Raw genomic sequence first — 25,286 nt, 5'->3', positions numbered from 1 at the left:
CTGTCAGTGACCCATGCTGTCGATGAGTGTCTGCCACAAAACTTAGATTTTCTTATTGTTCTCATGTTCACCTGTTGAACAGGTGAACGCATGATGTCTGATGTAAGATTTTTAGCTGAATCTGTTGATACTATGAGAGAAGTGTTAAATTTGCCATTTGGCACATCAAAATATCTAAGTCCTAAAATACAAAATGAGTTGATAAAATGTTTAAATTTGCATTTAAAAAAAATAATTAATAATGGAAATAAAAGCCTCTCCTTTCTTTTCTGTCATATTAGACACAACTCAAGACATTCCAAAAAAAAAAAAAATATCAGCTGAGCATTATCTGTAGATATGTCAAAATTTTAAACAAGATACTGGAAATAAGCCTACAGGATTAAAAATCGAGGAGTCTTTTCTTGGCTTTGTTCACCTAACCAATGAAACTGCTGCAGGTATAATGACAATTCTTTTCAACACTGCAATCAAATGATTTGGCTCTTTCTATATGTCTGGGACAAGGATATGATGGAGCTGATGCTATAAGTGGGGTTTATTCCGGTGCACAACAGCCAGCATAAAAGAAATGGAACCAAATGCATTATACGTTCATTGTGCAGCTCATAATATCAACTTAGCATTAGTAGAGGCATACGATGAAAGAAAGCAAGCTTATGCAGCATCAGCCAAAAAAAAAAAACTCTCCCATTTCATCCCTCCATTCGTTCCAAATGCCTGTCCAGCACAGCCTTAAATTTATTTAGGCTAATAGCTTCCACAACAAAAGATGGAAGCCTGTTTTTTTTTTTTTTATGAAAACCCCAAACACGAAAGGTATCAAAATCTATATAAACATGGGTTTCGCCACTTCAAGCCTCCAATAAGCAAAGTGGTGGTATTTCACCGGTTGATGAAAGTCATCTACCACCAATCAACTACTTGCTGGCTAACTAAAGGCAAATTTCAACACATCTATTCTAGAACTATCTTTCCTCAATTTGAAACTATGCCCCCTCAGATTCTTAGTCTGAGCAAGAGGAAGAATTTCATCAGCATTCAGCTTGCTCAACCCATTCAAGGCCTTATACACCTCAATCAGATCACTTTGCAGGTGCCTACTCTCTGGGAGCTGCAATTTGCAGACTTAAGCCTTTCTTGGTAAGAGCACTCCTTTGTTCCCCTCACCAGTCTTGTTGCGCTTTGTACTCATTCTAGCAATTCTGTATCCTTCCTAAAATGAAGCCTCCAGACCTGTACACAGTACTTAGGTGTGGCCTGACCATTGCCTTGTATAACAGGATAATCACCTCCCTGTCCCTGCTAGCAAAATTCCTATATATCATTAACAAGACTCCATGACCTGCCCTGGCAGCCCATCTGCACTGCTCAGCAAACTTCATATTTGACTGCACAATTACCCCCAGTCTTTTTCACTTTCCAATTTCCTGAGTGTAGTACCACACAGTTGGCACGTTTCTCTTCGGTTATTGCTACCCATATGCAGTACTTTGCATTTGTCAATGTTAAACTTCAGTTGCCACTTCTCAGCCCATTTTCCCAACTTATCTAGATCCAGTTGGAGTAGCAGTATCATCTGTAAACATGGACATTAAACCTGATATACCTTCATCAGTATCATTGATAAATATACAAAACAACAATGGGCCCAACACCGAACCCTGGGGAACTCCACTAACAACATTTGTCCACAAAGAGCAGGCTCCATTGATTACCACTCTCTGTCGTCTTCCACTCAACCATCCCTTTATCCATTGTAGCAACTTACCCTTAATGCCATATCTCCAATTTGTACAGCAGTCTTCCATGTGCAACAGTATCAAAAGCTTTCCTGAAATCCAAGTATATGCTATCAAAATTATTTTTGGCATTCAGTTCCTTTTTGACCACATCACAGTATCCAATCAAATTGGTCAGACAACCTCCCTTTAACAAATCCATGCTGTGTCTTAACTATTACTGTAGTCTTGTCTAGATGATTCTGCAATGCTTCTTTAAGCAGTGATTCCATTATTTTTCCGGAACACAAGTTAAACTAACAGGTCTGTAGTTAATTGTGTCACCTTTAGAATCCCCTTTGTGAATTGATGATACATTTGCACACCTCCAGTCAATGGGGACCTCGCCGACCGGGCTAGCCGAGTGGGTAAAGTACCTGCCCGGCAACCCAAAGGTCGCGGGTTCGATTCCCGCCTCGGGCTTGGATCAAAGTACTGTACTGCAAAAACCTTGGGAGGTGCAATATGGCCACAGAAGCCGATGCACCAACAACTACCAAATCAAAAAAAAAAAAAAAAAAAAAAAAAAAAATGGGGACCTCCCCCGAGTCCAAGGAATCTCATAATTATGGCTAAGGGTTTGCTTACTTCCTTTGCTGCCTCCTTTAATATAACTGGATAGATCCCATCCACCCCCAAGGTGCTTTCCTTATTCTTAACTTCAACAATTTCTCCTCCACTTTGCTCCCAGTTATTACAAAATCACTTAGCTCCCCCTGTTAGAGTTTGATAAACTTCTGGCACTCCCCTCATTGAATGACCCCTCATGTGTGAATGTAGATGCACAATACTCATTCAGTTTGTCAGTTACCTGACCATGATTATCAGTAGTCAACCCATCTATGTTAAGTGGTCCAGTCTGATTCATCCCTTTCCTTCTAGAGTTTACATAAGTAAAGAACTCTTTGCTGTTTTTCTTTGCATCCTTTGCCAAAGATTTCTCGTAATCTGCATTCTCCTGCCTAATCTCCTTTGTGACTTGATTACTGACTAGTTTATACCTGCCATAGGCTTCTGTGTCACCTGATACTTTATATGCATCCCATACATTCTTCTTCTGCGGCGCCTCCGTAGCCAGGTGGGAAAGAGCAGCAGTGCGTAGCACATGCTTCTTGATTAGACCGGGGTTCGAGCCCGTCACCACCAAATACGGAGGATGTGGAAAGGTCGGGGAATGACCACCGCATATCCCGGAGCAATATGCCCTTAGTTGCTAATGCTCCTAAATACCAAAACAACAACATTCTTCTTCTCTGCCACGGACCTCATTAATTCATCTGACATCCATTTAGGCCTAAACCTGGAACAGTATTTTTTAGTTGGAATGAAAAGCCTAGTAGCCTCCAAAATTAAGTTCCCATTTAGACTTCAACATTAGTAACTTCATCAGTTGATCCCACTGTACAGAATTTAAAAAACTTCTGAGACCATTGTAGTCACCTTTACGAAAGCAAAAGCCCTTCCCTTTAGCCTTGATGGTTGTTATATCTTTAAGTAATTCTCACATCAGTACATTGTGATCACTGTCACCCAGTGATTCCTTTATCTGCAAATTCTTAATGCATGAATAATCACTGCTGATAATCAGATCAATCAGATACTCCCTCTGGTTGCCTCTTGAGCATGTTGCTGTAGAAAACATTCATCCAATAAATCCACAAAAGTCTTAGTTGTTAATGATGCAATTAATGGTATCTCAGATGTATCAAAGTATTTTGCAGTTGTAGAAAGCATCTATGTGTTTTTTGGACATAGCATAAATTGTAGGGGCTTGCTATTTTTATATTGTGGTGAATCAGGCGTTACTTTAAAAAAGCTAAACTTTACACAGTGGGCCGATCATCTTTCATCATTAATAGCAATAAAACAACAATACAGTAAACCCCCGCTATTCGCGGGGGTTATGTTCCTGAGAAATGTTGCGAATACCAAAAACGCGAATACCGAGTTATGGCTCCCATAGTAATAAAGGGGTTCCGTTCCAAAGTATGAAATATATAAGAAAAACTAGTCTAAAATTTTGTGTATGTATGTATTAGATGTACCTTCATAATATGACTATGTACATAGACAGTACATTGAAATGCAAGCATATGGCATCGAAATGAAAATAAGAAACAATTTAATATTAAATGTAATATTTATTAGAAATTTCAAACAAATCTTTCAAACCAGCGTCTTTGCTAGCAAAAAAACTTATCCCGCCAGTGCTATCACCAGTTTCACTAAAATGTTGATAAAGGAGTTTTGTCTTTTCACGAATGATGAGTGAACTTAACAGAATTTTATTTTGAGTTCAGTCTTCTATTAACAGATTTAAAGCCTTTTCCATATTTTCTAATTTAACATCACGAGTTACAGAGCAAATTTTTTAAGCAATTAGTGCGTTTTCACGGACACTATGGCGGATTTTTTCTTCTGATTTTTTGATTGATCGTACCGTTGACTCATTGATTTTATAATTTTTTTCCACTGAGGAGACATTTTCACCATTAGAAATTTTATCTAATAACTCAATTCTATTCGCTAATGTCATCACCTTCTTTGATCTTTTCACATTTACCTTGTTATTCGTAGCCATATTTTTGTACGGGTTAGAAAGAACTTGTCCACAATAAAGTCACTTTCTTCTATCAGTTTATAAAACTTTATTCAATTTATAAGCATATAAATTAAAAGCAAACGAAGAAACCTTCCATGACAAGCACATAACACATACTAAACAAGGATTAGCGAGAAACATCCACGCTCGCGATTTTGTCACCCCTCTCCCCCACCCACCGAGCGCTGTTTTGACCGGGAAAGATAATTTTAGCCACACCCGTGTTTTTTTTTTATGGCAAAAAATATTCACGGTGCTTTAAAATTCACATTTTTTTAGGTTTCATTTTATATTAAATCAGCGATCGCGAATACGCGAAACCGCGAATACAGATACCGCAAATAGCGGGGGTTTACCATATATGGATATTCTGAAAGTTTTAAACAAAATCATTTTGGATACTACAAAGCAAGTGAAGAAACAATCAGAATAAAAAAAATGTAGAAAATTTTGAATTCGTTGTTTTTACTATAATAATGGAAGATGTTCTTTCGAATATAAATTTGGCATCAAAATTTCTGCAAAGAAAGGATTTAGGTTTACTCAGTTAGGAACAAAAGGATTTACTTACTCAGGCAGCAACACATTTAGAAATGTCATTGTTACAGTAAAACAACTACAAAATGAATTTGAAATTTATTTCGTAGGAAGCAACTATTGTCCCAAAAAATTCATTTTGAACTATTGTCGCAAAAAAAAAAAAAAGGTACTTAAACTGATTTTAAAAATGAAAGAAAACGAATAATAAAAAATTTTTACATCAAACTTGTAGACTATTACGGGATTGTTTCCAAGTTAGTCTTTTATACAGGGTGTTTCAGTTAAACGTTTCAGAACTTCTAAGAGGGGTAGGGTACATCCTGACAACTCGAAATCATATAGCAATGTGGGGTTGGAAATGCTTTCCTAAAGCGGTGTTGTACACAGAAGCACCATAAAGAAAAGAGACCGTAAATGAGAAATCGTTTTAATAATACATGAAAAGAAGCAAAAGGTACATGGATTAAAGTAAGTGTTCGAAGTTTCTTCCACGGGCTACAATGCACGCCTCACATCTCCGACGCATGGACATCCGAACATTCTGGAATACTCCAGGCGAATTTCGAATTTCTTTGGCAGCTACTGCGATTCTTGCAACCAGCTCCTCAGCATTGTCAACAGGGGTGTCATAAACTAGCGATTTCATATGACCCCAGAAATAAAAATCAAGACATGATAGGTCGGGTGACCGAGCAGGCCAACGCATGGGACCACCACGTCCGATCCACTGTTGACCAAATGTGACATCCAGGTAGTTACGAACATCTCCGCTATAATGGGCAGGGGCTCCATCGTGTTGGAACCACATTGTTGCGTCGATGCAGAAATCTGTTCATCTCTCAAAAGTTGTGGCAATACTTGCTGCAGAAAGATCAAGTAGATAGGTCCGGTTAGACCTATCTACTTGATAATCCATGTAACTACGGTAATCCATGTACCTTTTGCTTCTTTTCATGGATTATTAAAACGATTTCTCACTTACGGTCTCTTTTCTTTATGGTGCTTCTGTGTACAACACCGCTTCAGGAAAGCATTTCCGACCCCACATTGCTATATGATTTCGAGTTGTCAGGATGTACCCTACCTCTCTTAGAAGTTCTGAAACGTTTAACTGAAACACCCTGTAGAATCACTGACATTGAAACTAGTCACTTAAAACAGATTCAATAGTTCGAAAACTATTGCTAACTTATTTTCTTTTTTTAACATTGACAATGTAACCGAACACGACAGACGAAGAAATCATGCAAAACGTATCTTGCGTACAGAATCAATATTCTGATGATTTATCTGAATCTTTATCTCTTCAGTTATTACTTTTCGTCAAAACGCTTGAAGAGAAATAGAGAAAATTAACATAATAAGAGAACTGGTTGAACTAGCATTGGTGCAGTAATATGATATGATACAAGCACAAGTTATACCGAAGTGTGTTCATTACAAATTCTTTTTTAGGGTCGTAGTCCAACGAAGGACCCTTATGTCACTTTGTTGTCTTTCTATCTGTCTGTCCATCTGACTGTCACAGCATTGTATCTCTGGAACCACTCAACCTATTGACTTGAAATTTTGTATGAGTTTGTACATCATGTGGGCTAACATAACATCATATTGATTGTTGTTGACAAAAATTTGTCTGAGAAATGGGGGGTAAAATGTGTGGGGGACAAAAATGTTGTTGACAACCTATAGCTTATCATACACTATTGGAAAGAGCTCAACAAGTAGGTTTAAAATATATTTTTAAAATTAAAGATGACGGTGCCGGACAGGAAAATGTGAGTAATTTTCGTGTCCCCCCCCTCTATTTCTATCGCTAATGGAGCTAAAAATTTAAAAATCACATTAGCTATGCATTATTCGATGCTTATCAAATGTGATTTGATAAGCAACTGGAAAGACTCAAATAGACAATGTTTTCATTAGTTCCTCAGTTTTAGGCCAAGCCAGGATACTAGAAATTTTTTTCGATTACCATAAAGCTCTCTATTTGAGATACTAACTAACGACCATTCGTGACTACGGACCCTTCATCCTGAGTGCTTGGCACTCAGTAGTTGACTGATTTATTTGACAATTCCGGTAACCGTAACAACAATGGAATGATCATTTTCAAACCTGAAGTTAATAAAAAATTATTTAAGAAATACCATGAGTCAAGAACAACTGTCTGGCTTAGCCCTTGTAAGCATAGGAGAAAAGGTACATATTTACAGAAGAAAAACCCTTTGTGGAAATGAGAAATTATGGGAGTTAAGTTGAAAAAAAATGTAATTAATGATGTTGAAATTTCACATGTTTATTTAATGAAATAACTTTCAAGCCTACAGGCCAGTAAGGCTCCTGGGGTTGATGATATATACCCTATAATCTTAAGGGAGGCAGCAAGTGAGTGCATTGAACCATTGAGGCTAATTATGAGAGCACTCACTGGACTCGGGAGTGATTCCATTGGTTTGGAAAAGTGCCAATGTATATCCAATACATAAGGGCAGTGCTAAGAATGAAGTGGGAAATTACTGGCCGGTCAGTCTAACTTCAATAGTATTGGGGAAAATCATGGAGACAATGATCAAGGGCAGAATTCAGGGTCATTTAGATTGAAATGGAATTCTGAAGTATACTGAGCATAGTTTTGTAAAGGGAAAATCATGATTAACTAATCTGGTTAGTTATTTTTACAGGGTTACTTGAGCTGGATTTGGGGAATAATTTCAACATTGTTTATTTGGATTTCAGCAAAGTATTTGACTCAGTCCCATATGAATAGTTACTTTATAAGCTGGAAGACTGGAATCACAGGGAAAATCTTTAGATGGATAGCTGGATGGCTTCAGGACAGGAGGCAGAGGGTTGTTATAAACGGTTATTCCTTAGATTGGGTTGATGTAAGAAGTGGGGTTCCTGAGGGATCAGTATTAAGACCACTGTTGTTTTTGATTTTCATAAATGACATCGATGAAGGGATAGAGGGCGGGATGTCTAAATTTGCCGATGTAAAGATTGGTAGAGTAGTTAATGATCACTGCCAAGCAGAGCTGCTTCAGAGTGACCTAGATAGACTCCAGTGATGGTCAGAAAAATGGCAGCTATGTTTTAATTCAGTAAAGTGTAAGGTATTACACCTGGGGAACAATAACCCCAAAATAACTTATACACTTGGTGGAGTTGAACTAAAGCCACTAGTGTAGGAAAGGGACTTTGGTGTTACGATAATGTCAGACATTAAGTTCTCCAAGCATTGTAAACAGGTTGCAACCTGTCGATGATTTGTCGAACAATTGCTGGTAGAAATAAGGACATCATAATCCCATTATATAAGGCTTTTGTTAGACCACACTTGGAATACTGTGTTAAAGTATGGAGGCCGCACCTAAAGAAAGACATTGTGCTGCTTGAAAGGGTCCAAAGACTGGTAATGCCTGTGAGATCTGCAAAAGCTCGTCCATATGAGGAAAGATTTCAAATATGTGGGTTGCAGAACTTGGAAACTAGGTGCCGTAGAGGAGACTTGATTGAGGTGTTTAAAGCTCTGAGAGGCAAAAGTGAAATGAATGAGGATGAAATTTTCACGATTATAAATGATTCTAGAACTAGGGGGCATAAATTCAAGTTACGGGGGGTGAGATGTGTAGACTGGATTGCAGGAAGTTTTATTTTAGCCAGCCAGTTATGAATTACTGGAATAAGTTACCTACTTGGGTGGTAGAGGCTGACAGTGACTCGCAGTGTCAGTTGGAAGGAGTAACAGATTGTCAAGACTAACCGAAAAATGTGTGGTATTTTTCTGAAATAACCTGGTAATATGTTGAACTTTTTTTTTTTTTTTTTTGCTCTTCACAATTTTGGAAAATTCAAAGGTCAGCTCTCGTAGGTATTGTAAATACCTTCGAAAGGAGAGAAATGCATAGGTTGGCTATTTCCATTTCTCTTATTAATTATTATTATTTTTAAAATTTTTTATTCTTATTATTTTATTAATTTATTTATTATTTTATTATTATTATTATTATTTTTTTTTTGGCTGGTACAGCCTAAGCCATAGGCTTCCTTGCACATGTGGCCATTGCTAATACTAATATTAATACTAAAATATGGATGTGTCTCAGATAACTGATGATTTTGCTAACATGAAAGTTTGTCGAAAGAAGCTCTAAACACAAATTTTCAAAGCAAAAAATAGAAGGCAGCATATGTTCGAATATACAGTAAGTTCTTGTGTTATGTAATTAGAAAATTTATTCACTTTCAGGTTAGTCTTTACAGTGTGGTACCCCTTCTGATTGATTGTTACAAGTAGCAATGATTGACATGCCTAGCTTGCAGTTTTAAAATCAGAAAATGAATTCTCAATTTTAAAACAGCGGTAAGTGTGTCTGGTATTTTTCAGAAATAGCCTGATAATATGCTGAGCTTTTTTTTTTTGCTCTTGACTTTTTGGGTTAACAGAGAAGGGCAGGACCCACGATCTGTGTTTGCATTGGGGTCAGTTTGCTCTAGTTTTTTTTTTTTATCATATGATGTGAGCAATACACGAAGGAACCAGTTTTTTCCTGCTTCTTTTGTGTATCGTGGCCGTGAGATCCAACTGGATAGTGCGGCACCATCATGATATCCAAGCCTGAGGCAGGATTCAAATCCGCGACCTTTGGGTTGCCAGGCAGGTACTTTACACACCCGGCTAGCCGGGTCGGCTGCTCTAGTTACATTATTCAATTCACCATTATATAAATTACTGCAAATAGAAATTTATATGTAATCAGTTTATAGGCTTTTTCCAATTAAAATTTTTATACATCACCTCTGTGTGTAGTTCTTTGATTTAACTTTCTATAAACAAGTGTTTTCTTTGTACCGTTTGAACTCTTTGGGTACTTTAACAACATTGCACAAAACTGGTGATGAAGCATAAACTGGGTGTTAGCTGTTGATTGGTTTCATTACCACATGGTTTTGTTGTCAGATAAAACCTGCATTGTAATGTGCAGTTTATTCATGTCAGTTTCATCTGTAAAGTACTGTAATTTTTTCCCACTTTTCTTTTATATTATAGATGACATTATTCAAAAGAACTTTGTCCCAAATCATTTCAGATAACCCTGGGTTTTGGTACTGTGTATTTCTATGTATTAGACCAGACTATCCAGTCTTTTCAGTACAAAGGATGTTAAATAATAGCCAGACTTTAGCATTAGCATTAGCAGAGGCATATGATGCAAGAAAGCAAGCTTATTCAGCATCAGCCAAAAAAAAAAAAAAAAAACCACACCACTCCCATTTCAACCCTCCGTTCGTTCGAAATACCTGTCCAGTTGAGCTTTAAATTTGTTTAGGCTATCAACTTCAACAACAAGTGATGGAAGTCGGTTCCACCAACCAACCACCCGCTGGCCAAAGGCAAATTTCCGCACATCTATCCGACATCCGTCCTTCCTCAATTTGAATTTATGCCCTCTGAGGTGATTATTCTGAGCAAGATGAAGAATCCCATTGGCATTGAGCATGCTCAAACCATTCAAAGCCTTATACACCTCTATCAGATCACCTCGCCGGTGCCTAGTCTCCAGACTCTGTAATTTGCAAAACTTAAGCCTTTCTTCGTAAGAGCAACCCTTTGTTCCATTCACTAATCTTTTTGCCCTTCTCTGTACCCGTTCCAGCAGCTCTACATCCTTCTTGAAATGAGGCCTCCAGACCTGTATACAGTACTCAAGATGTGGCCTAACCATTGCCTTATACAAGGGAATAATCACCTCCTTATCCCTGCTAGAAAAGTTCCTGTATATCATTGACAAGACACCATGAGCTACTCTTGCAGCTCGTCTACACTGCTCAGAGAACTTCATATCTGCCTGCACAATTACCCCCAGGTCCTTTTCATTCTCCACCACTGTCAGTGTAGTACCGCAGAGTTGATACGTTGCTCTGGGGTTACTGTTTCCCATATGTAGTACTTTACATTTGTCAATGTTAAACTTCATTTGCCACCTCTCAGCCCATCTGTTCAACCTTTCCAGATCCTGTTGCAGCAGCATAGCGTCAGTAGGGTCCTTAACGACCCTGCCAACCTTTGTATCATCTGCAAACTTGGACATTAAACTTGATATCCCATCATCAGTATCATTCATAAACACCGAAAACAACAACGGACCCAACACTGAACCCTGAGGAACTCCACTAATAACATTAGTCCACGTTGAGCAGTGTCCATTGATTACCACTCTCTGTCTTCTGCCACTCAACCATCCCCTTATCCATAGCAGCAATTTGCCTCCAACGCCACACTGCTCCAATTTGTGCAGCAGTCTTCCATGTGCAACAGTATCAAAAGCCTTTCTAAGATCCAAATATATAATATCAAAGTTATTCCCTGCATCCAGTTCTTTTGTGACTACATCATAGTATCCAATCAAAGATTATTATAATCAATTATTATAATTAACAACTTTAGAAAGTTGTTAATTATAATAATCATTAACATTTAAACTTAATGCTGAAAAGTGGATCATTGGAAAGAAAATCAAAAGAATTCAGCAAAAGTTGCAAATAAGAGAAAACTTAGTGTTGAATAATAGATGCTTCTACTTAGATAAAGTATTTTGAAAGTAAAACAAAATTTATTTGGAAACATGTAAGGTTGCACTTAGAATGGTGACATCCTTTTTGAACATCATCTAGTATAACTAAAATGTGACATCTTGATGGTGTTTATATAAAAATTATTGTAATTATGCTGTATAACAAAAATTTCTCTTATTTGTTGTTACCTACTGAAAATATTAAACAAAATGGGAAATCTATAAGTTCCTGCAGTTTCCTTTTCATTTATTCTTTTTCAGACAATAACTGTGTGTAACTTTAGATGCTTTATAGCTCATTAATGCGTGAGAATGGGGTTCATGCTTACATAAAAGTTGATTTAAAATCATAAACTATCTCCTGAAGTTTGGCTGATGTTTTGTGAATCACCCTGTTTCATGGCACTCACTTCACATTCTGTGCTCGCTTTACTGAAAAGGTTGGGAGACCAGTGTTATTTAAAATGTAAACCCCTGGCTTTTTGGCCGTGAAGGGCATTAAAGATTTTCTCTCTCTATTTCAAAATCACTTTACCTCCTGAAACTTGGCTGTTGTTTTGTGGCACACCCTATAATTTTTTTCAGTAGCATTTTCAGAATTTTATAATCATCGGCTGCAAAAACCAAATGTAAACCTCATTATAAATATATTTTAAAATAGTGAAACTAAATTTCAGCTTAGAATTTTATATGAGCATATTGTATCCAATCAGTACCTTTTTTATGTAAATACAACAAGTTTTTGTAGTTATGTATTGCAAGTTTGTTTTGCTGATAGTGGAGGACATTTTGGCACTGGTTATAAACTATTATTTGTTAACCATTCTCTCAATAAATATATTTTCCTTTTATCATTTTTGGGTTTACTTTTAAAATGAATGCCATGCACATTACCCTCAAAGAAAGTTCTTCAGAATGTTAATACCAGAAGTACACCTAATTATAACTAGGAGCTAAATGACTTTGTGATAACTGAAGAAAGTGAAAGAAAAATTGTTAATGTTAAAAGTAAATAAGGCACCTGAAGCTGGTGGGATCTATCCAATTATATTAAAATAAGCATCAGAAGAGGTAAGCAAACTTTTAGCCATAATTATGAGAGCATTCTTGGATTCAGAAGAGTTCCCTGTAGACTGGAGATGTGCAACTGTTTCCCTAATTTACAAAGGATGATCAAAGGGTGACATGCGTAATTACAGACCTGTAAGTTTAACTCCTGCTTCAGGGAAAATAATTGAGTCATTGGTTAAAGAAGTAATGCAAAACCATCTAGATAGGAATGTAGTTTGTTGCAGTCACAGCATGGATTTGTTAAGGGACATTTTTGTCTGACCAATCTGTGATAACAAAGAAACTGGGTGCACAAAATAATTTTAACATTATATACTGTACTTAGATTTCAGAAAAGCTTTTGATACTGCTCTACAAATTGGAGCAGTGTGGCTTACTGCTGTAGATAAAGGGAAAGTTAAGTAGGAAAGCACAGAGTTGTTATCACTGGGCACTGTAACAAGATCTGGAAAAATCAGGCAGATAGGCTGAGAAGTGGCAGTTGAAGTTCAGCATTGAAAAGTAATGCATACAGGTAGCAGTAATTCCAGAGTAACTTATTATTTCTGTGATACAGCACTGAGAACAAAAAAGAACTGGCTTTAATTGTGCATTTAGACACAAAGTTTTCTGATTAGTGTAAACAGGCTGCCAGGACAGCTGATGGGATTCTGCCAATAATATATAGGAATTTTGCAAGCAGTGATAAGGAGGTAATTATTCCACTGCATAAGGCAATGCAAGACTGCATCTTAAGCATTGTGTGCAGGTCTGGAAGTCTCATTTAGAGGGATGTGAATCCGTTGGAATGGGTGAAGTTGCAGCATCTGGAAACTAGGCACCTGCAGCGAGATCTGATTGAGGTGTTTAAGGTTTTGAATGGTTCAAGTAAGCTAAACATTGATGGCATCCTTACTCTAGTTCAGACACTTAAGGACACAGGTTTAAATTGAGGAAGGCTGATTGTAGGAGAGACGTGCAGAAATTTGTGTTCAGCCAGAGGGTAGTTGCTTGGTGGAACAAACTTCTGTTGTTGAAAGTGGGTAGTTTGAATAAATTTAAGGAAGAATAAGATAAATTTTTAGAGGGGGTTGGGGAGTTGATGCTGAATAAGCTTGCTTCCTTGAATTACACTTTTCTGCATAGTTTTCAATGTTTGTAAACTAATAGTTGTTTTTAACTCAGTTGTTTTTTCTTATTTCAGAAATGTTATTTGTTTTTTTTTCCTATCACTTATTGTTTTTTCACAGATCATTTAAGTTGATGTCGTGAGTTGTAATATTAAATGTGTTAAGTTAGGAGTAAATGCTGGGAGTTTGTAAACTAAAAATTCACATGTTGGCAACACTACCTTCAATCATTTGTTTCTTTACCTTGGCTCCATGCAGCAGTGGTTATCAGTGTGAGCTCAGTTTATTTTTGAGGTTACCTTGTCAGACTTTTGCTGAAAAGTGAGTAAAATCTTCACGTAAGTGTTTGAACAATCTGAACTTATTTTGTTATCTTTGTGGAAGTTATGTAGTCCTCAAGCAAAGATATTACAGAATTAGTAAAAAAAAAAAAAAAAAAAAAAAAACGTGCATTGTGTTTATTTTGAAGTGAAAAACAGTGGGCTCAGCATAAAGTTTGCTGAACCTTTTGAGGCATTGAGATTGTGGAAAAATGGTAAAGAGAAGGCTATGCCACTTGCAATTCCCATGATTTTGTGGCAGTCTACAAACCACTGTGATGACTGTTACTTTTGCTTAGTTAATGTAGAGGGATACAGTGCAGAGTAAGAGGGCATTGTTCATCTTAATATTCCATGATTCTATGTGACATTAGACCAGTCCTAGAGTCTCAAAGGTGTGTTGCTCCAAAGTGGAAATGAATGTGGGTCAATTCCAGTAGTTCACTCTGTCCATTTGAAAGAAACACAAGAATATGAAGAAGTTGTTGACAAATATTAAATATGAAGAATATGATTGGTTGCTCTGTGCTGACTTTAAAGTGATAGGCATGTTACTTGGACAGCAGTCTGGCTACACAAAAATGCCTTGCTTTTTTGTGAGTTGGAAAGTAGGGACAGGAGTAAGCACTGGAATGTCAAGATCTGGCTAAAGAGGGGTCAGTTTGTTGCCTGGATCAAAGAACATAGTTCACAAACTATTGGTAGACCCCAGAACTGTCCTCCTTCCACCTTGCACATAAAACTCGGTTTGATGAAACAGTTTATGAAAGCTTTACCCCTCAGTAAGGTCCCAACTTTAATTGCCTTTGTACTAAATTTCCATCAATCACCATCAAGAGAAGCTAAAACAAGGTAGTTTCGTTGGACCTCAAATTCACAAACTGACGAGGGACAGGATTTTGAGGGAATCATGAATAAAAGAAAAAACAGGCATGGATTAGCTTTGGGTCTGTTGTTGAGAACTGGGATCTAGACTACAAGAATATAGTTGAAAATATGTTGGCAAACTTCAAGAAGCTGGGCTGCAACATGCAAGAAACAAAGCAAGCTTATACAGCATCAGTAAAAAAACAAAACAAAAAAAGCTCACAACACTTCCCATTTCACTTATTCATTTCCTACAATAGTTTGTCTAGTTCTCACCGTCTTCCAACTTCAAGAGAGAATGCTGACGTAAATGTTAACTAGAATGGATCCCAACTAGATTTGTGGTGAATGTAAAATGTACATGTTCATTATATGTGTGCATGGAGCTGCACTTATTTCATGGTTTTTAGGACCATGTTGATAGGACCTCTCACCAGCTCAGAAGCTGAACCGAACATTTTTTTTTTTTACTTTAATTATTATGATTTTTTTATTTTTTAATTTATTTATTTTTGTTTGGAATTTTATACGTAATTTTTTCACATGATTATTTCACATGATCTTATTTCTTATAAAATCCCTGGCATTATGTTCATAAAGGTTATTGCAAATATGTTTGAGGAGTATGTATGTTATGTATATAGTTTTCAATAGTTTTCCCTGCCATCATATAAATTTTTAAATTTATATAAACTTTATTGCAGTTTATCCCTGCAATAAAGATGTTTTTTGTTTGTTTGTTATTTGGTTTTTAGGAGCATTAGCAACTAAGGCCATATTGCTCCGGGAATATGCGGTAGTCATTCCCTTGACCTTTCCGCATCCTCCATATTTGGTGGTGACAGGCTCAAACCCCGGTTTAATCAAGAAGCGTGTGCTACGCACTGCTGCTCCTTCCCACCTGGCTACGGAGGCGCCGCAATAAAGATGTTCACTATCTCGTGTGATGTGTATGCTTGCATGTTTTTTATATTGTTGGCATTGTTCTCGGTTTTCTGTAATTTTTTTTGTTTTCAACTTCATTATGTTTTTTATCTAGTTCTTGAATTTATTTAAACTATCAGCTTCCACAACAACAGTTGGAAGTTTGTTCCAGCAATTAACCACCTGCTGGCTAAAGCCAAAATTCTACACATCAATTCTGCAACTGTCCTTCCTCAATTTGAATTTTTACCCACTCATGTATATGGTCTGAGCAAGTGAGATTCTTCCTCTTGAGCTTTCTCAATCTATTCCAAGCCTTAAACACATCAATCGGATCACCTCACAGGTGTCTAGTCCCAAAACACTGCATTTTGAAGAACTTAAACCTTTCTTGCTAAGAGCACCTCTTTGTTCCCCTCACCAGTCTTGTCCTTCTCTGTACTTGTTCCAGCAACTCTACATCTTTCCTAAAATGATGCCTCAAGACCTGTATGCAGTACTCAAAATGTGGCTGACCATTGCTTTATACAGTGGAATAATCACTTCCTTATCCCTGCAAGATGGCCTCCATAGCTTGAACTTCGGTCTACTCAAATACTTTACTGCTAAATATGGTCAATCTGCTAGCTTGCACTGGACCAGCATGGCAAATTATGGTCCATTTTCCTTAACTTGAATCATTGAAGAGACTTCCATTCAGCGGATTGATAATGGCTGCAGTTTATCCCTGCAAGCAAAATTCTTGTATATCATTGACAAAATCCCATGAGCTGTCCTGGCAACCTCTTTCTGCATGACTCAGTTAATTTCATATCTGACTGTACAATTACCCCTGGTCATTTTCCACTACCTTGAGTGTAGTATCACACAGTTGGTATGTTACTGTGGGATTACTGCTACCTATATACAGTACTTTGCATTTTTCAATGTTAAGCATCATTTGCCATTTCTCAACCCATCTGCCTGACTTTTCTAGATCCCATCGCAGTAGCATACTGTCATGAACCACCCTGTCAACCTTAGTATCATCTGCAGACTTGGACATTAAGCCTGATAAGCCTTCATCAATATCGATAAATATAGAAAACAACAATGGGCCCAACACCAAACCTTTAGGACTCCATTAATAATGTAAGTTCATGAAGAGCAATGTCCATTGATTACCACTCTGATTCATTGATTATCAATGTCCATTGATTACCACTCCTTAATGCCACATTGTTCCAATTTGGACAGTCTTTTACGTGCAACAGTAACAAAAGCTTTCCTGAAATCAAAGTATATGATACCTAAATTATTTTTACCTCCAGTTCTTTTGTGACCACATCGTAGTATCCAATCAAATTGGTCAGACAAGATTTCTCTTTAAGAAACCCATGCTGTGTCTGAAGTATGCATCCTTGATGATCCTGCTCTTTACCCAGTGACTCCAATATTTTCCCTTGAACAGAAGTTAAACTAACAGGTCTGTAAATATTTGTGTCACCCTTTTGAACCTCCTTTGTGAATTTGGGATTCATTTGCACATATCTAGTCCACAGGTACCTCTCCTTAATCCAAGGATGCTCTCATAATTATGGCTAACAATTTGCTTACTTCCTTTGCTCCCTCTCCTAATTCAATAGATCCCATCCACCCCAGGCGCCTTTCTTCCGTTTAACTTCAATTTCTCCTCCACTTTACTCTCAGTTATTACAAATTTATTTAGCTCCCTGTTAGAGTTCGACAAACTTCTGACATTCCCTTTCCTAAAGAATTCCTCTTGTGAATGTAGATGTAAAATATTCATTCAGTTTGTCAGCTACCTGAGCAGGATCATCAACAGTTGAACAATTAATATGGAGCAGACCAATTTGATTCATTCCATTCATTCTAGTATTTACATGAGTAAAGAAATCTTTGCTGTTTTTCTTTGCATCTTTCATCAAAGACTTATTGTAATCTGCCTTTCTTGCCTGATCTCCATTGTGACATGATTACAGACTAGTTTATATAGAATATTGGCTTCTGTATCACCCAATAATTTATATGCATCCAATGCATTTTTCTTCTCTGCCACGAGTTTCATCAGTTCATCTGACATCCATTTAGGTCATTGTACTATACCTTGAAGACTATTTTTTAGTTGTTATGAAAAGCCTAGTAGCATCTATGATTAATTCCTTGAACGCTTCCCGTTTAGAATTTGCTGATGATAACATCATCAGTTCGTTCCACCATATAGAATTTAAAAACTCGGAGACCACTGTAGTCACTTTTGGAAAAGGTGAACTCCTCCCTTTACCCTTGATGGTAATTATATCTTTAAGTAAATCCCACATCAGTACACTGTGATCACTGCCACCTAGTGGTTCCTTTATCTGCAAATTCTTAATACATGAATGATCACTGCTGAAAACCAGATCAAGAGTATTACCCTCTCTGGTTGCCCCTCAAACATGCTGCTGCAGAAAACAATCATCCAGTAAATCCACAAAAGTCTTACTAGTGTGCGAGTGACCAATCCACAAGTTCCAGTCTGTATCTGCTAAGTTAAAATCCCCCATTATAAGACATTCTGATTCACTGGCCCACTCTATTTCTCTGTACAGTTGTTCATTGTACTCAGTGCAGTCATTCGGCCTATAACACACTCCTCTCAATTTTGCTTTCCCAGTGCCTATTTCACACCAAACTGACTTAATTTTTCTCTGGTTGCCAGTGTCAACTGGATGCACTGCCTTAGATTTTATGTGCTTCTTAACTAAGAGCATAGCTCTTCTCTCCTCTGTCCTTTCTATATACATTGTACTACCCATATTCAAATTCTGCATCCCTTATATCTGAGTGACACCATGTCTCTGAAATCGTAACAATGTCTGCATTTGATGTCTTGACCAGCACTTCAATTTTATCAGATTTATTTTCTATATTCCTAGCATTGGTGATGCAAGTACAGTCAGTTCTGCTATAATGCGGTATGTGTTCCTAAAAATCTCCATGTTAAGGTAAAAAAAGGTAAACTGCAGCCGTTATCAACCCACTGCAGGATGGAAGCCTCCTCAGCAATTCATTTTGTGGGAAATGGACTATAATCTGCCATGCTGGTCCAGTGCGAGTTGGCAGATTGACCGTATTTAGCATTGGCCTGGTCTACTCAAGGAGCGTGTGCTACTACACTCCCACTCCTGATCATTCAGCTACGCAGGCCTCCGATTTCTATTGTTTTTTATGCCCGAAATACATTATGGTATTTCGGGCATTAAAAACAACAGGACTTAAGGGAAAAATAGGAATGGGGCCGGTGCACTCAAAAAAAAAAAAAAAAAAAAAAGTTCAGTCTAGTTAAATACTAAAAAAAAGTTAAACCTAATAAAATTGCTAACACAGGTTTAAACATCTTAAAGTTCTAATAATAAATAAACATTACAGTAAATATAGCACTTTACCTTGACAAGATATGAAGTTTGTTTGATTGACATTTCTTTTCTTTTTGGATTGTTAAATTTAAAACAGTAAAAAAGATAAGCAATCAGTAACGATGAACACGGGATGCACAAATTACATAAGCGGTCAAGTTTACGAAGCTTCAAAAATAGGAAGGAAGAGAAGATCCTGAAAATTTATTTATGTTTTTATATGATTGAATATTTCATGGAAGGGGAAATACATTTCACCATAATAAAATAAAAACCCACAGAATTCCAGCTATCGGTATTATTACAAATGCAGTAAGATCGTGTTTACTACCTGTTTATAATTAAATTGCACTAACTGAAAAGCTCAATAAACCGGGAACTGCAAATTGTTTTTATTGTTTTATGGCAGTGACCTCCAAAAATGTGCTCCTCTGTTCACACTATTAGGCCTCACGAAGTTTCTGTTCGAACAGAAAAATGTGAGCTCCTGAAAATACGAGTCTGCCTACAATATCACGTTATCTTGTGGATATAGCAAATAACAACAGTGTGTCTCCGACCAATACAACTACAATAAATGGGAAATATAGCTGTCACACATTTGACGTTTAACATTTTTTAAGCTTCATAAACTTGTATGTATTGCTGCGCAGGCCGTTACATTCAGTGTGTGCTGAGTTTTGCGTTCAGCTGGTGTTACTCGCAGACAAAATCATACATGAGCCAATGCGAAAATCATGTTATGCCGCATTGTTCCCTAATATATCAGTCGCGTTGCAAAAATGTGCGTTATAGCAGAACTGACTGTATACATGCACCTGTTCTTACTCTTAGTTATCTGACATAGCCCATGTATTTACTTGTTTCATGATGTCTCCCAGCAGTCCTTGAAATCCCCAGCACATTAGTTTCAAGGCTGCTACTCATTCCAATAAAAGCTGTGCAAGAATCCCTTTCACCTTTCACCTGTGGCTATTGTTAATCAGGCGTCTCTGTAGCCAGATGGGCAGGAGCAGCAGTGCGTAGCACACGCTTCTTGCTCAGCCCATACATGCTGATTGTGAAAGTTTTGGATTCCGTCTCATGTGAACTGTGCTTCATCTGTGAATATCACTAAGGCAGGAAAATGAGGAGCTGTACCACACTGCTGCAAGAACCACTGACAGAACATTACTCGTGCAGGATATAGTTGGTGTTCTTGCAACACTCCAAATAGTCGAATGTTGAACAGCCAGGTGAATTGCTATTCTGTGTGTTCTGATTCCAGGAGTGGCATGCACAACATCCAAAATCTCTTGCTCTACTTCAGGAGTCGTAGATCGTGGTCATCCTCTGTCAGCAGCATGAGGTGTAAAGGTCCCATGTTCACAATGTCAGAAGGTCAGAATGGAAAACCACCAGATTCTGTCAGTACCTTGTGATGAAGGAAATCATCTGCGAGAGATAAGACATTCCGGTTAATAACTCGTGAACCAAGCATTTCTGGAACTATGTTGATTTAAATATTTTTATTGTCTACATATGAGGAACTCATTCCTGAAGTTATGCCGTGTATTTTTGAGACACCCTGTATATTGGGCAACCAGATTAGTGATGAGTGCAAATCAATGCACATATGAAGAATAGCTTAGAAGACTACAGAGTTTGAAAACTAGACATCTAGGGTTAGATCTGATTGAGGTGTCTTGAGGTGGTTGAAGGGATTGAGTAAAATGAATGAGGTGGTTCTGTACTTCCTTGTAGGTGAGACATAAACCAGAGGTCACAAATATAAAATCTCAGAGAATAACAGAAGGCTGGATCAGGGCAGTGAGTTGTTGGAGACTGGAATAAGCTCTATTCACTGCTTCTGCCATGTTGCCTTCCAGCATGGCAGAAGCAGTGAATGGAGCTAAGTTCAGAGTGAGATTGGATTTGGATGGTTATCATGTGGGAATGGAAACAGTTTTAATATTGTTTTATTTTATCTTTATTATTAATATTATTTTATCAATTAAAAATTGAACCAAAAGGTTGAGAACCTTGTTGAAAGTTATAATAATTAGTTACTTGTGATTTATTTCAAGGTCTATGAATTTCAGGATCTTTCCTGATGTTTTTGTTATAAAAACCCTAAAGCTGATAATATTGATATTAGTAAGAAGTGTGCTATGGAAAAACTTTATAAGAGAATTAAAAATGCTCTTACCCCATTATCACACATACAGACAGTGGTAACTTAGTGTAGTATTATCACTGATAACAACACAGTAGATGTTTTTCTCTTGTAATTTAATGTAGTCCCATGAGTCTGAGATAGTAAAGGGTCATCAGACATTGATAGAATTCTGGAGTAATTTCATGTGTAAGGATTCAGAAATTTGACTGATAATCTAAGATAGAGATGTTATCAAATTTTAAACCATGACTAAAGGGTATGGTGTGTTGACTAAGCTCAGAACTCCCCTGGATGGCTAGCTGGTGGCTGGCTGCTCGGGTGCCAACAGGGTCTGCTTTCCATGGCATACCACTTTCTAATATCAGTGGTATTGGTTTTGGATTATTTATAATTCAGACATTAGGAAAGTTATTGAAATTCACAGACCTTAGAATAAATCATAGGTAACTGATTATTGTAATTTTTTTTTTATTTTTTGGCTGATGCATAAAAAGTCTGCATCATTTGGACTTATTAATACCAATCACAAAGGAAAAAATTATTTTGCAGTTACACCCCATACGAGATGCCGCCTTAAATTACTAAAACTAGAAAGAATAAAAGATTATTTATTAATGGAAGAAGAATTCCTCAGAAATCAAGAAAGACTTAAGCCTCAAGAAGAAAAGCATGAAGTAAGTTTTTTAAATTGATATTTGAAATACAGTTATTAGTCTTAGTGTTTATCAGTGATCTACTTAATGATTTTTTGTGAATTTGATATGCAACACAAAATACAAGAGAGATTCACTCTTAACAACCTTGCAGTGGTGGCACCTGGTCTGCACTTTTGGAAAAATTATTTTTCCCCCTTTCTGGGTTGTACAGTTGATATATTCACTGCCTTCCCTATACCCTGTGGAAAAGACTCAAGTTCAAATCCCATGAATGATGTGAAGTATTTCTGTGGGTCTTTTTCACAGTGCGGCTGAGCAGGTGAGGGTATCATAGTTTTTACCTCCAGGAAACTCTGGTTTTTCATCCAGCAGAAAACAAATTGACCAAAGAACATATGCAGTATACTGATATATTATTTATGGCACAATATGGCCTAAGTTGCTGATGTGTTTAAAACCAACCAACCAAATATCTATTGCATGTTAAACATTACTTCAAGATTAATGAATGTTCCCCCCCCCCCCTTCCTAAATACACACATACTCTCTTACATAAGCAGTTTTGAGAATTAACACAGAGTAATTAAGTGAAATGCTACTTTAAGTGTAAGGTAAACAACTACATTTTTTGCCAGATGGTTACTGCTACAGAAATCAGGTACTCTTTGTTTCATGTTTAATTATTATATAAAATGGTATTTTGTCTTGATCATTATTTATTTTACAAAACATAGAAATATGTATACATAAAAATAAATTTTCTGTTTATACTCCAGGACAACCACACAGTCAGACATGTGTTAGTGGTTTTATATACTGATAGTTCCTGATTTGACGGGTTAATTTGTTCCTAGCGCAGGCTCGTAAAGTGAAAACTCAATGCTAAAATTTATTTCATATAGACGTAATGTTCAAAACGGGGGTTACGTTCAGAAAAATGAAATTTGATCATAGCAGTGTTAAATAAAGGTCAACAAAACAATAGTTTATGTGTAAACAATGATTTACTTATCCAAAGAAATGAAAACATAGCCTTTAAAATCAAGCAAATTATAATAATAAAGAAATTATTTATGGCATACAAATGTTATAAAGAATGTTTATTCTTTATTATCGACTAAATGCACCTTTGTTGATGGTTCATCACTCATTGCTGTTTCAATACTTATTGCTGGTTCGGCACTTGTTGTTGGTTTGTTGGAAGCACAAGGAGTCATCTTCTTCAGAAATGCTTCAAGAGTCATTTGTTTCCTAGACAATCTTCCCTTTTCTTTATAATTTTTCACAGTAGCATGCATAAGCATTTTTTAAATCTGCAGCAACTTTTCTAGTGTGCACTCGAAATTTGAATCTTGTGACTCAGATCTCAGTTGCTTTTTATATGTGTTGAAAAGCTTTGTCAAGCCCCTTGAGAGTGAAGGAACGAACAGGAGTTTCAGCTGTTAAATCTTCTTCCTCAGCTTCTTCACATTTTACCATTTCAAGGAGGTCTTCATTTGTGAATCCTCCACTGTGTGCTTGAAGCAGACCAGTGATTGTTAGTTGTAGAAACCTTAAGCTGCAATTGATTAGCAATATTAAACCGCTTCTGTTTCATTTTGTACAATCTCTTATTATAGATATAAGAGATATAATCTCTTATATCTCTGCTGGTTCTTGAAATCCTTCAAAATTATCAATAAACTGAGGAAGAGTTTATTCCAAACGGTCTTCAAATTTATCCCCCTTAATAAACTGGGTAAATTTGAAATAAGACAAGACAGCGAAAATGACAACCATGCTTACATTACAACCATTCTTTGTAATGTAAGCATGGTAACTGCTTTTTATTATGTGAGTCAATGAGATGCTCTTATCTGCCTGAACAAATGCACACATAGTAGTACTGTATTGTACTACCATTTAGGCCTAAACCTTTAACAATATTTCTTATTAGGTATTAAACTTTTAGTAGTTTCCACGATTAATTCCTTGAATGCTTCCCACTTAGAATTTACTGTTGGTAACATCGTCAGTTGATCCCACTGTACAGAATTTAAAAACTTTCTGAGACCACTGTACTCACCTTTACGGAAGCAAAAACCCTTTCCTTTACCCCTGATGGTAATTATATCTTTAAGTAAATCCCACATCAGTACACTGTGATCACTGCCACCCAGTGGTTCCTTTATCTGTGAATTCTTAATACACGAATGATCACTGCTGATAACCTGATCAAGAGTATTACTTTCTCTGGTTGCCTCTCGAACAATGCTGCAGCAGAAAACAATCATCCAATAAATCCACAAAAATCTGACTAGTGTGTGACATTAATCAAGAAGCAGTGTCTCTACTAACTGTTATACAGCAGCACTTGGTCTGACAAAATTTTTTTAATTATTATTATTTCTGGAAATAATTTATTGAATTTTGTTTATTGTATATCAATGCCAGGCCTTTTACAAATTGATTGCCATTCTTATTAAAAGTAATTTTTTATTTTTTAAAATTAAAAATTTTAATTTTTTATATCTGTTATTTAACGAAATAAAATTTTTATGAATTCCAGTAAAAATTTAAAAAATGTTATAAACAAATTATAAACACAAAATCTTAGTTACTGCAATTTTTTTTTTTTTTTTTTTTGAGTAGTTGTTGGCACATCGGCTTCTGTGGCCATAATGCACCTCCCAAGGTTTTTGCAGTACTTTGTTCCAAGCTCGAGGCGGGCAAATGCCGAACCTGCGACCTTTGGGTTGCCAGGCAGGCACTTTACCCACTACGGAGGATGCAGAAAGGTCAGGGAATGACCACCGTATATCCCGGAGCAATATGGCCTTAGTTGCTAATGCTCCTAAAAACCAAATAACAACAACTTTACCCACCCGGCTAGCCCGGTCGGCGCAATTTTCAAGTACAGGCAGCTCTCCCGCTTTATGATTTTTCACTTTAAAAGTGCTTTTTTTTTCAAGTATCAAGTGTCAACAAAATCGAAAATATGAACATTAACTACAATAAATAGATGCTAAACATTCATAAACATGGCATTTTAAACCACGCACTTAGTTATACAATACAGTATTACTATGTGTGCATTTGTTCAGGCAGATAAGAGCATCTCATTGACTTACATAATAGACAGCGAAAATGACAACCATGCTTACATTACAACCATTCTTTGTAATGTAAGCATGGTAACTGCTTTTTATTATGTGAGTCAATTGGATCAACTAACGATGTTACCAACAGTAAATTCTAAGTGGGAAGCATTCAAGGAATTAATCGTGGAAACTACTAAAAGTT

The 25,286-nt window shown here is 36.8% G+C and overlaps 1 protein-coding gene across 3 annotated transcripts in view; it reads left to right on the top strand.

Moving 5' to 3' along the window:
- The window catches only part of Rpt2 (26S proteasome regulatory subunit Rpt2), a 213,944-nt gene that overhangs the window by 55,868 nt on the left and 132,790 nt on the right, over window positions 1-25,286 (top strand). For all 3 annotated transcript variants that reach the window (XM_090376630.1, XM_090376629.1, XM_090376628.1), the window contains exon 4: window positions 21,898-22,022. In XM_090376630.1, the coding sequence (XP_090232756.1) occupies window positions 21,898-22,022 (125 nt within the window). The remainder of the gene's footprint in view (window positions 1-21,897; window positions 22,023-25,286) is intronic.

The sequence above is a fragment of the Mastigoproctus giganteus genome, chromosome 6 (genome assembly GCF_048544385.1).
Source record: "Mastigoproctus giganteus isolate SK-2022 chromosome 6, ASM4854438v1, whole genome shotgun sequence".
Taxonomy (NCBI): domain Eukaryota; kingdom Metazoa; phylum Arthropoda; class Arachnida; order Uropygi; family Thelyphonidae; genus Mastigoproctus; species Mastigoproctus giganteus.
Note: the sequence above shows the minus strand (reverse complement) of the source record. Positions and strands in the feature narration are given on the sequence as shown.